The sequence below is a fragment of the Castor canadensis genome, chromosome 18, assembly GCF_047511655.1.
Source record: "Castor canadensis chromosome 18, mCasCan1.hap1v2, whole genome shotgun sequence".
Taxonomy (NCBI): Eukaryota; Metazoa; Chordata; class Mammalia; order Rodentia; family Castoridae; genus Castor; species Castor canadensis.
In genome coordinates, this window is record NC_133403.1 from 38,863,977 (window position 1) to 38,876,038 (window position 12,062).

The window sequence follows — 12,062 nt, forward strand, 5'->3', positions numbered from 1 at the left end:
GTTCAAAGAAGAAAGACCACAGCACATATGACAGACTTCTTTGCCTTTTCTATGATACATGATAAAGGCACAAACACAAATGTCCATGAACGAAAGATGGCTAATGATGGAATGGTCACACAAAGAAATACTACACAGTAGTGAAGAAGGAAACCACCCTGCAAAACAAAGGCTTCCTTTCTTTTCTTTCCCTTCTCTTCCTTCCTTCCTTTACTTTTCCTCCCCTCCCCTTCTCTTCCTTTTGGTGTCTCTGTCTCTCTCTCTCCCTTGCCCCCCTCTCTCAACACAGGGTCTCATTTTACAGCCTAGGCTGGCCTGGAACTCACAATCCTCCAGTCTCAGCTCCTGAATGCTGTGATTATAGGCTAAAGCAGGAGACTGTATACCATAATACTGGGCAAAAAACAAGCAAGATGACACTCAGCATGTCTTTTATAGACTCTCAAGCAAAGTAAACAAGTATGTCATTTAGTAAAAACCCTTAAAAAAAAAAACCCAAAAAACAAAGGAACAACAGAAAAAAAAAACAGGGTAAAATGTACCTCTGGGAGGGTAGGTGGGGTTGGGGGAGGCAGGTGGCAGAGAGAAGGTTCTCAGCATTTTCTAGATCTTGGGCATGGCCAGAGGCTCTCAGAGACTCATTCTGTTGTGTGAGCAAGTAAATGAGTGAATGCATAAATACAGATCCAGGAGGCCTGCAGGGAGCTACCACGAGTGTGTGTAGGAAAGGACAGATTGAGGCCCGGAGGAACGACAATTAGCCAGCACAGGAACAGGGGCCTCCCTCTGCCCTCTGAGCACTGTCTCGGTGCTGGGGCCTCCTACTCCCTGGCGATCCCCACAGATCCATCAGAAACAATTACTGTTTCTCTAACTAAAAAGGTAATTCATCAATGGAATATTATTCAGTCATAAAAAGGAGCAGTACCGATCCATTCTATGACCTAAAAGGATCTTCAAAGTACAATGGAAGCCAGATCCAAAAGGCCACCTGTTCCATAATTTCGTTTAGGTGAAGTGCCCAGAATAGGTAAATCCACAGAGACAGGCTGAGGAGGGTGGGCTGGGGAGGGACTGATGGTGTCATCCTTTTGAGGTGATGAGAATGTTCTAGAATTAGATCTGATGACTGTAGAACACTGGAAATATATGAAATGTCATCAATTGTACACTTCAAAACTTGTAACTTTTATGTTATTTTTGCTTCAAGTTTTTCTGTTTTTGTTTTTGGTGGTACTGGGGTTTGAACGCAGGACCCTCACCTTGAGCCACTCCACCAGCCCTTTTCTTGTGATGGTTTTTTTCTAGATAGGGTCTCACAAACTATTTGCCTGGGCTGGCTTTGAACCATGATCCTCCTGATCTCTGCCTCCTGAGTAGCTAGGACTACAGGCATGAGCCACCAGCGCCCAGCTTGCTTCAACTTTTAAAAAGGTCAGCAACCACAGATAAGATGGCGCTTGCCTACTGTAGACAGCACGGAAAGTCACAAGAAGAAAATACAAAGGCTTAAGAAAGATGAAAACAAAAATCCCGGTCTCCCTCCTGGAGGCAGCAGTGAGCCATTCTGGAGTATGTCCCTGGAGTCTGTTTTCTATACAACCCACGTGCACGATCGCACTGCACACGTGGGAACACGGCCAGGCTTCTCCCCACTGGGTATCGACACAAGCATGTTTTCCTGGCAGGTCACGTTCTTGCAAATGGCCACTGAGCTCCAGAGACAGCGCCTGGGCAAGTGAGGGCCAGACAAACACTGAAGATGGACAAAGGAGGCCCTAAGAAACCGAGAGGCAAGACGTCATCCAACTTGCCAGGTGCGTGCCATCCACCAAGCACCCAGACGCTTCTACCGGCTCCTCAGAGTTTCTAAAATGGCAACACGGATGAGGCCTGTTACCAGAGAGAAATGCAAGCTGGGTCCCTCCTTCAGGGAAACAAAAGTTCAAGGGTCCCAGCGTACCCAGGAGGCCCCTGTGGCCTTTTCCTTCCTTGAACTGTCCTGAGTATCACCCAAAATCGAAGGAGAACACCCTGGCCGTCCACTGTGATCCTGCAAAGAAGCTGGGCAACGGAAGGAGGCTAAGTTGAAGGAAAAACATGGAGAAGCCTATGGGAAGGGGGGTGGAAAAGGGAGTTGTCAGGACTGAAAAGAAGAAAAGGAAGGAAGAGAGGGAAGGTGGGGAAGAAGAGGGAGGGGAGGCAGATAAAGGAGGTGAAGGAGATGATGGTGATGGCAGCTCAATTGGTTCTACTGCACTTTCTTTTTCTTCACTATAAAGCATTTAACCCTCCTGTACACAACTCATTCCTTTTAAGGAAAAGAAAATTCAAATATAAGGCTGTGTAAGATTTGTTTTGAAACTGTATACTGGCCTTTTTTGTATGGTTAACATACCACCGAATGTGTGTTTAGGTAGCCCTGTCTTGGTAGTGACTTTGGCAGCCACAGCCCTGCCTGGCTCAGTGTGGGCTGGATACTGGCACAGAATTGTAAGCGGGAGGTTCATCCTCGTTTGTCTCTGCTGCAGCTTACACAGTGTAACTGCTCGTTAACTGAATGCCCCCCAATTGTAAAAGACAAAAATGTTGCAGCTGTCTTGTTGACTTTGGAACACTTCTAAGTAAACTGAAGTAAAAAAAAAAAAAAAGTTCTTCCGAAGCCGGGCATGGTAGAACCTGCCTATAATCCCAGCACTCAGGAGGCTAAGGCAGGAGGATTGCCATTTGAGGTCAGCCTAGGTTACAAAATGAGACCTTGAAGGATATCTGCTTTACTCTCCCAGTCCTCACTGCTGTACACGTAGGTTGTTTCCAGCTAGTCATAGGAATATCTTGTGTATAAACCCTTGTCCCTCTTCTGGACAGTGCTCCTGTGCTGGTTCTCAGCCACCTACATTCCCCCTGGAGCTGCTGGGTCCCTGGATGGAGCATTCACCCTTGTCAGGACAACTCTGTCTTACAGAGCTCTTCACAGACCCTGGACGTAAACCCATGGCTGGAGGCTTAGGACAAATGTCCCCTCCGCTGTAATGCTACTGTCTGCATTTCCCTGATGCCCGCTTCTGACCCGGGGAGACATCGTCCAGAGGGTCTGCAGCAGGCTGGCAGAGTGGCTCAAGTGATAGAGCACTCGCTTAGCAAGCAGGAGGTCCTGAGTTCAAATCCCAGTGCCACAAAAATCAGGGGTCAGGGGCCAGGGTCTCCCACCTGCAACTGAACTCACATCTTCCCTCTCTGATCTCAGTTGTCCGGTCGGAGCAGTGGGAGGCTACAGTGGTTCTCTTTACCCCAGTATCATGTCTCACTCAGATCTGTAGTCCATGTCTAGCACCCAGTAAGAGCTTAATAAATGTTTACTGCATGATTAGCTCAAGAATAAATAAACTGCCACGTCTAAAGGAATTGTACAACGTAGGGGTGAGGGAACCATGTGATCCCCTCTCCTATGGGACCAGGCAGAAGGACAGCTCTGGGCAAGTAGCAGCCTGCCGTCCCAAGTGGCTTGAAAACTGGGACAACTGCTCTGGGAAGCCACCAGGGGGCAGCAGACACCGAAAAGTGGGGTGGGAAGGCTGAGCTCTGCATCCCAGCTCTGACAGCCAAGGTGCTGAGCTGAGTTGCACTGTGCTGGGGGCTGGGTGCAGCCCTGTCCCTGGCTGCAAGTAGCCCCTAAACCATGGAAAGGACAGCCACACTGGCAGGGTGGTTGGAAACAGTGAAGAATGATTTAACAATGATATTTTTTGTTGCAACGACATTTCTGTAGCATCTTCTGCGTGCTGGCCCTCAGTTTGTGGGGAATGATCTCACTTGATCTCCACACAGCCTTCAAAAAGGAATGCTAATACTGTCCTCATTTTAAAGATGAAGACATGAGGGCACAGAGAAGCTAAGTAACTTGTCCAAGATCACACAGCTAATGAACTGCAGAACCAGAAATTGTAGCCAGTCTGGCTCCATCACACCAACAATTACAGGTAATTATGGGGACCAAGAAAGGGCAGTACCCAGTCCATGTGGATGGTGGGGGGGCTTCCTGGAGGAGATGCCTTGTGAGTTGAGTGGGAACTGGTCAGGTGAAAAGTGACTGGGGTACAGAAGGGCGTGTAAGGAAGCAGGCTGAGTTTATGGGAGAAGCATGGAGGGGTCAGGAGTTCTTGCTGTGAACTTGGGATTTTATCTTGAAGGCAGTAAGGAGCCATGACAGGTGTCTGAGCAGTGGCCTGACCATGTTTGTGCTCTAGAAAGACCCCTCTGGCTTCTGAAGGCTCTGACCCATTTGGAATCTCTCTGGGGTGGATGAAGCCTCATCTTGTGCTCAGAGCAGCCCTGGGGCCTCAGTCCTCGCTGGCTGAGGTCACACTCACCCCCCTTCTGAGACTCGATCTCCTTCTTGGCCTGCTCCAAAATACTCTTGATGGCATCGTCCGAGCCTGTCTCAGGTGTGCGGATTCTTGGGGTGATGCTGCCTGGGGAGGAGAGAAGGCACTGGTTGCAGGACCCATAGGGTGGGGCTGGTCCCTTGACCTGGTTGAGGTGGGGTCTGCTCCCCTCCTCCCTAAAGGGTTCCAGAGCCAGGGCCGGAAGGACAAGGGTCAGATTGTCCATGGGGGTGGCAGGACATATAAGTGGTTCTGGCTTGAAATAATAAGATGATAGACAGCCATGATGACGGTGATTACGACAATGACGGCCATCAGCCAACTGTTTTCCAGCACTTAGGTCAGGGTAGGTGCAGTGGCCAGTGTTCCATGTCTGCCTAATCCTTGTGACGCACCTCCACCCCCCCCCCACCAAACAGACAGGTGGGGAAACCAAGGCCCAGAGGTGGAGGGTCTGGGCCTTTGCAGTATGTGGTCACAGTGATGCAAACATGGCGTCTGTGAGGGCAAAGCCAGGACCCTTCACAATGAATATCCTCAGAACCACCAGGCCATCCCATAAATGGGAAACTGAGGCTTGGCGGTGCTTAAGGGGAACCTGTCAAGACACCACCTGCCATCACCAGCCTAAGCTGTTCCATGGATTCCTGGCGGGAGGCAGGGGCAGCCACAGGCCCCGGGAAGGTGGGAGGAAGGACATATTCCCTTCTTTTACAGGGGAGGAAACAGAGGCACGGACAGTCACACAGTGGGGAGGTAGCAGAGCTGGACTTTAGAACCCAGAGCCTGTGCCCGGCCTTGGGCTCTGGCCCTGGACTTGGCCTTGGGGCCACTCACCTCGCTGCCGCACCTGGATGGTCCTCAGGACGAGCACGTTCTGCTCATCCGACAGGAACTGCTTCATCTTGATGAAGGGCTCCTTGCCCTTCACTGTGAGCTTGCGCCAGGGCTTGGGCCGAGCCAGGATCTCGCTGACCGAGCCCTGCGACAGCCCCAGCACGTAGTGGCCAAACACGCGCTGCCCGATGTTGTGTTTGAGCAGCTGCTCCTTCACCTGGAAGGCTATCTCGGCCGTGTCCAGCTGCTCCTCCTCCACCCCAGTCCCTGTCGTGCAGGTCCCAGCCCCATCGGCTGGCTCGGGGGCTCCAGGCGGCTCTGGCCCAGGCGCTGGGGTGGCAGGGGCCGTGGGGGGCTTGGCGCCATAGAAGGCTGGTGGGAACACCAGCAGGCCACCTACCTCCCCCTTGAAGGCAGTTGGGGGCATCATGTGTTTGGGCAGCAGTGTGTCCCCAGCCAGCCTCTCCCCTGAGGCCAGGCTGGGGAAGGGGGACAGTGAGAAAGTCCGTGTGCCATCAGGTCCCAGGCTGGGACCCAGCAGGGGCTGCCCGGGACTGGGGGACAGGGGGTCTTCAGGGCCTGGTGGAGGTGGGATCTGCTGAGGAGACGGGTAGGATGGGTCTGTGCCCAGCGAGCCCTTGATAGAGTCGTCCTCTGAGGGGTCTTCCTCTAGAACGCCGAGGGACAGACAGACAGAGGGACACAGAGGTGGAAGTGATGGGGAGAAAAAGAGCCAGGGGGAGAGAGAGGCACAGAGATAGAGAGGAGAGAGAGATAGAGAGAGAAAGAGAGAGAGAGAGAGAGAGCGAGGGTAGGGGGAGCGTGGGGGGTTGGTGGGGGATGGGGGAGAAGGGCTATAGGCAGCCATAAGCACTGACACTGGCACTTTCCCTCAATGCTCAAACTCTGAGTTTGAATGCCAGTTGTGCCCTTCCCCCATCAGGAATATCACCTAGTACCTGCTGTGGGCTCAGCTCATTGCCCTCAGGGCGGGGAACTGGCATCACCCTCACCAGAGGCAGCCCCTTCTTGGCAATGCCCGCCTTGCTCTCTGTGCTTCCCTGTTCTCTGCGCTTCCTAGGTCTATACCACCCCACATATGGCGCACCTGAGGCATCCCCACCCCTCCAAATTCTTCATTAAAGCCCCTGCTGCTTGACAAGGCTTGCGATGGACAGGAGCCTCTGGGCGGGGGTGGGTGGGGGTAGGGCTTAGGATTGCGCCATGTGACTTTGAATGTGGGTCTGGATATGGACAGACAACTTGCAGAACATGCACACAGCAGGTGCTCAATCAACACACACCCCTGGCTCTTCTTGGAGAAAGCCAGAGACCCCCCCACCCCACAACTGGGGTCCTCGGTCCCAGTGTCCCATCTCCCCTACCAGGGCTGGCTAGGAGCGAGGGCTTGTCCACAAGGAACTTCTGTGCAGGGAAGAAGGCCTCCTTGGCTAAGAGCAGAGAGTCGTCGGGCTTGGCCAGGCCCTGAGGAGACAGGAAGCAGGGCTGAGAGGGCGAGGTTGGCAGGGGCTCTGGGGCAGCCCACCTTGGGGACGGGGATGGTGGCGGAGACACTTACCTGCGGGAGGCTGCAGGAGGTGGAGGCCAGCTTCATGGCTTTGAGAATGCTGCAAAGAAAGTGTGTGTGGGGGCCCTGAGGTCACCCAGGCCCCGGCTGCTCACTCAACCTGGGGACCTCTGTCCATGTGACTCTCAGGTTCTGCATCGTGGTCCCACCTCTTTCCCTCTCTTCCCTTCCCTTCCCCTCCCCTCTTTCCTTTCCCTCCCTCCCTCTCCTTTTTGTGATACTGAGGATGGAACCCAGGGCCTTGTAAATGCTAGGCTGTTCCCCCAGCGTGGTTTCAGTCAACCACAGATTGAAAATATTGGGAAAAAATTAAAAAGTTCCAGAACTTTCCAAAAAAGCAAGACTCAAATTTGCCTTATGCTATATCTGCAGCGCTGACTTAGGGAGACGAGTGAAAGTCCTCTTAGGGAGGACGTGCACAGGTTCCGTGCAAATGCCAGGCCACTTTGTACGAGTGGCTTGGCATCTGATTTTGGTGTCTGTGGGTGGCCTGGAGCCAAGTCCATTGGATACCCAGTCGTGGACTCACTGCAACCCCGGGCCCTGAGTCTCAGGCTTGTGAACAGGTTGTGACGCTCCCTGCTCCCTGGAGGCTGCTGTAGACGTCTGGTGAACCCCAAGTTCCCAGCCTGAGCTTGGCCCATGAGCAGATGGCTGGCTGCCTTGCAAGTCTCCCTGCAGGCAGCTCTTGATGGAAAAGATCCAGATTAGTTTTTGGTTTTTTTTTGACAGAGCCTTGCTATGTCGCACAGGCTGGTCTTGAGCGTGTGACCCTCGGGCCTCTACATCCCCAGTGCTGGGATCCCAGGTTGAAATGGAGTAGTCTGAACAGATAGAGCGTCAGCCAGTCACCACGGTGACCGATGGGAGGGAAAGGGGACGAATTCTGCCTCCATCCCGCACAGTACCTCAGCTCTGTTTTAATCTCTTCATAGTCAGACTGGGCCTGGAGCTTCTCTTCCAGCTTCTGGAAGAGCAAACAAAGTTGATGAGGCTGGCCCCAAGCTCAGAGGCTGCCATCTTGCTTGGGGCGCCCACCCAGCTCTCCCCCAGGACCTGCCTCTATGGCCTCAGACTTGGCAGTGAGCTGCCGCTCCAGGTCAGCGATCTGGTTGGCGGAGGCCTCCTCCAGCTCCTGCAGAGAGTGGCGGAGGTGTTGGGCGTCCTTCAGCAGTCGCAGGATCTCCCTGTCCTTGGAGGCCAGCGCGGCCTCCAGCCGAGGCCCTGAGCACAGCGCGAAGCTCACCTTATCCTGCGGGCAGAGGGGGCTCTGAAGGCTGCAGGGTTGGGGCCGGGTGCCGTAGGCCGGCCTCCCTGCCCGAAGCCAAGCAGAACGGATGTGGATCTGAATGCTGGCATGAGGTGTACTCACACTGAACAATTCACTGTGTTGTGAACTGTACATTTTTACTTACATAAGCTACACTTCAAGTAAAATGGTTATTAAGAAAGAACAACCACAAAAGGAAGTAGCTAGTTGGGCAGTGGGCACTGGGTGGTCAGAGCAGAGGGAACGGCTCAGAGAGAGGTCCAGGCAAGAAGGACCCCCAGAGTTGGACTTGAGACCTTGCAGCCTCTCTCCTCCTGATTTGCTGAGAACCCCAAGATCCACAGCTTCTCAGGTTTGTCCCGGATGAAGATGGAGAGATTTTTGTTTGAGGGACCTGAAGTCAGGCTGGTCTTAGGTCTCAACTGGAAATAAGTCTTAAGAAGTACTGAAAACAATGCCCCCACCCCCACCACAACCACTACCAACTCTGGCTTCCTTCTGCGGAGATAAATGCCAATTAAAACAGGAAGCGGATGCCATTAATACATTAAATTAATTAGCATCGAGCGCCACTGTTGTGCTTAGGAAGGCTCACCTCCCACGTCAGCCAAGCCTCTGTGGCTGACTAGCGACATTTGCAGGTTCCACAGGGGTTAATTAAGAACCATTGGCAAATCCTCTCCAAGGCATTCTTGGGAAGGAGCTCTCTCACTCTCGGGCTCCCTCCTCATATTTATTCCCCCCTAGGTTGTGCAGCCACCCAGGACACACACACACACACACACACATGCACACACGCACACATGCACGCACACATTCACGCACACAGTTTCCTGGGACTCAGATGTGTGCTGACACACCTGCAGTCACAGGACACGCTGACACATAGACCCGGGCATCAAAGAGACACACTCACAAAGACATGTCGCCATGACACACAGATATGTATGCTCAAAGAGGTCACTTGCTCTCACGAGCTAAAATGCTGATAATAATGGTCACAGCATCAAATGTTTACTGCGTATATGCCATCAGTGATCCCTTCCTAACCCTGCAAAGTAAGTGCTATTTGGACAAATGAGGAAACTGAGGCATAGTCAGATTAAGGACACAGCCACTTGCCCACAGGTCACAAGCACACGCACACGCACGCACATGCACACGCACACACACGCACACACACACATATGCAGTAACACATAGTCACAGAGACACACTCCAGTATCCAAACTGACAGGGAGATGGGATGCTGGGTCCTGTGTCAGGGGAGTGGGAATTACACCGGCTGCTTTGGATTCAAGGTGGAGAAAACTGCCACTATCCAGTCCTTGACATGCAGAGATGTGGAAAGTGGGCAGAAGGACTGACATAAGAAAGCAATGATGAGGCGGAGGTGATTAGGACAGGACAGAAGGGTGGAATGCAGTGGTTCTGACTGAAATCCTTCAGCAGGAAACGATACCAGGACCCCAAAGGGAGGTGAGCGGGAGGAAAGAGGCTTAACACGGGGTGCTCAGGGCTGACGGCTGGAGACCAGCTCTCACAGCATGGGGCTGGGGTGGGAAACCCCACTGTTATAGAAACTCAAGTGTCAAGCCTCAGATCTGGGCTTCAACGTCCCATGCTGCCACCAAGCTTGATAAGACTATGTCCAACAGAGACATCTGGTGACAGCCATCAAAACTGCACTGCAGCGGCCTTGCTCAGTGTCTCTGTCCCCAGCTCTGCTCCTTGCAGGGGCATCTGGCCATGACAATGATGTCCCTTTGGCCTGAGAAAGCTCCTGGTAGCATTGGACAAGCAGAAGGGAAGATACTAGACTTTGGTCAAACAAAGGTATAAGGAAGCTTGAGCTTAAAAATTTAAAACTGTGGCTATATCCTTGTCCTTAGCTGGCAGAATAGGTCACAGCAACTAACGCAGACCTTGACAGGGAAGACATCAAGTCCACTTGGACACCCACAGACAGCCCGCTCATAATTCATCCCACACACAAGTCCACACCATCCATAAACACCTCCACCTATTCACACCCACCCTTTCCCCTGAACCTCCACCCTCCTCCCTTCCCAGACCCCATCCTCACCGCACTGGATCCCTGGGGAGAGCAGCAGGCCAGGCGAATGGAGCTGTTGACAGATGCAAGCTGTTCTCGAAGACTTTCTACCTCGCGCTGGGCGGCCTCAGCTCGCTGGGGAGGAGAAGGGGACCCGTGCGTGCGAACGAGAGGTGAGCAGGGCCACACTGGACCCCTCTGTGCCTCCCTTATCTCCCTGCACCATTTCAGGAGGGACAGATGTGTGTCTCTAAGGATTTGCACCTGCTTTCTTGGTCCTGGAGGCAACACCTGTCACAGAGCTCCAGGCTGGGAACAGAACCAGCAGCCCTGTGCTTATTCCTAGCTGGAAGGTCAGGATGGGATACTCCCCAAAGATGCTCCCAGGATTCCAGGAGTGACAGTGGTCATTTCTGCTAGGGCAGGAAGGAGGGGCTTCCCAGGGGGACTGGAAAGTCTTTCCTAATCTATAGATGCTTCTGTCTGCCATGCACACTTCCGGCCTGGGTGATCACAAGGAAAGTTTGTCACAGAGCTCACAGCACCAGATGTGGAAAGAGCTCTGGATGGGGAACCTGCAGAAATGGCTTCCCAGCTCACAAGCTGTTTGCAGGCTCCTGGGTAAGTCACTTCCCCTTCCTGGGCCTCGGTTTTCCTTTGTGAAAGTAGGGACAATAAAAACATCAGAGGGGCCCTAGCCACTAAAATCTGAATACAGAAGTCTGCTAAGTTGCACCTATAGGGATTTCTAAGAAAAACCTGGAAGGAAGTCATCAAATGTTATTGATACAGTCTCATGACTGTACAGAGAAACCTGAGGTCAAATCCTCACTTTACGACTTCCTGGTTCCTTGATGAGAGGCTTCCTCTCCCCAGCCTCAATTTCCCCATCTGTAAGGTGGGGAATCATAAAAGCGATTCTCTCATAGGGTTGTTTTGCAAATTAAGATACTTAAGTTTAAATGAACCCATAGTCGGTTCCCTTTGTTAACATCATTAGAGAACACTACTTGAGCTGTAACTTGAAAAATTAAAAGAGCTGTGGTTATCTTTTTATTCTTCCTTTTTTTTTTTTTTGTGGTGCTGAGGATTGAACCTAGGGCCTCACACTTGCTAGGCAAGCACCCTACCAGTAGCGTTGTGTACCCAGTCCTTTTGTTTTTATTGTTTTTGAGATAAGATTTTGCTAACTTCGCTATATTTGGCCTTAAACTTGAGATCCTGGGTTACAGAGGTGTGAGCCGCTAGAACTGGCTTAGAGATCTCTTTTTATTATTATTATTTTTTGGTGGTACTGGGGTTTGAACTCAGGACCTCACACTTGCTAGGCAGGTGCTCTATCACTTGAGCCACTCTGCCAGTCCTTTTTTTGTGATGGGATTTTTAGAGATAGGGTCTTGCAAACTATCTGCCCAGGCTGCTTTGAACCTTGATCCTCCAATCTCTGCCTCCTGAGTAGCTGGGATTACAGGTGTGAGGCACCGACACCCAGCAAAGATCTCTTTTCAGAGCTAAGTGTGAGGACACAAGGACTGGTGCAGCTCTAGGGCAATGGGAATTATCATCCCCTGCTAGAGAGAGGATAAATCGGTACAGTCCCAAGCAGGGCAGCTTGGCTGCATCTACCATATCACAGACTCACAGCAATGCTACTTCTAGGAATTTACCCGGAATATTGACTCCGGCGTGCACGAAATGATAGAGATGCTGAGGTAATTCACAGAAGCATTGGTTGTGATGGGAAAAGATCGGAAATACCATAAACGTTCATCAATAGGGCGCTGGTTAGGCCAGGGGTTGGCAAGCTACAGCTCACTGCCTGTTCTTATAAAGTTTTATTGGCACACAGCCGTGCTCATTCATTGACAGGCTGTCTGTGCTTTTCCGTAGCAACAGCAAGGCTGACTTTCTGTACCATAGACTGTG

At 52.0% G+C, this 12,062-nt stretch overlaps 1 protein-coding gene across 8 annotated transcripts in view; it reads right to left on the reverse strand.

Moving 5' to 3' along the window:
• The window catches only part of Cux2 (cut like homeobox 2), a 225,202-nt gene that overhangs the window by 11,527 nt on the left and 201,613 nt on the right, over positions 1-12,062 (reverse strand). For 7 of the 8 annotated variants that reach the window (XM_074060941.1, XM_074060940.1, XM_074060945.1 and 4 more), the window contains 7 exons: positions 10,167-10,271; positions 7,871-8,062; positions 7,719-7,777; positions 6,802-6,850; positions 6,608-6,728; positions 5,223-5,891; positions 4,371-4,472 (listed from right to left, as the gene is read on the reverse strand). In XM_074060941.1, the coding sequence (XP_073917042.1) occupies positions 4,371-4,472; positions 5,223-5,891; positions 6,608-6,728; positions 6,802-6,850; positions 7,719-7,777; positions 7,871-8,062; positions 10,167-10,271 (1,297 nt within the window). The remainder of the gene's footprint in view (positions 1-4,370; positions 4,473-5,222; positions 5,892-6,607; positions 6,729-6,801; positions 6,851-7,718; positions 7,778-7,870; positions 8,063-10,166; positions 10,272-12,062) is intronic. The other variant, XM_020177920.2, reaches the window with a different exon arrangement.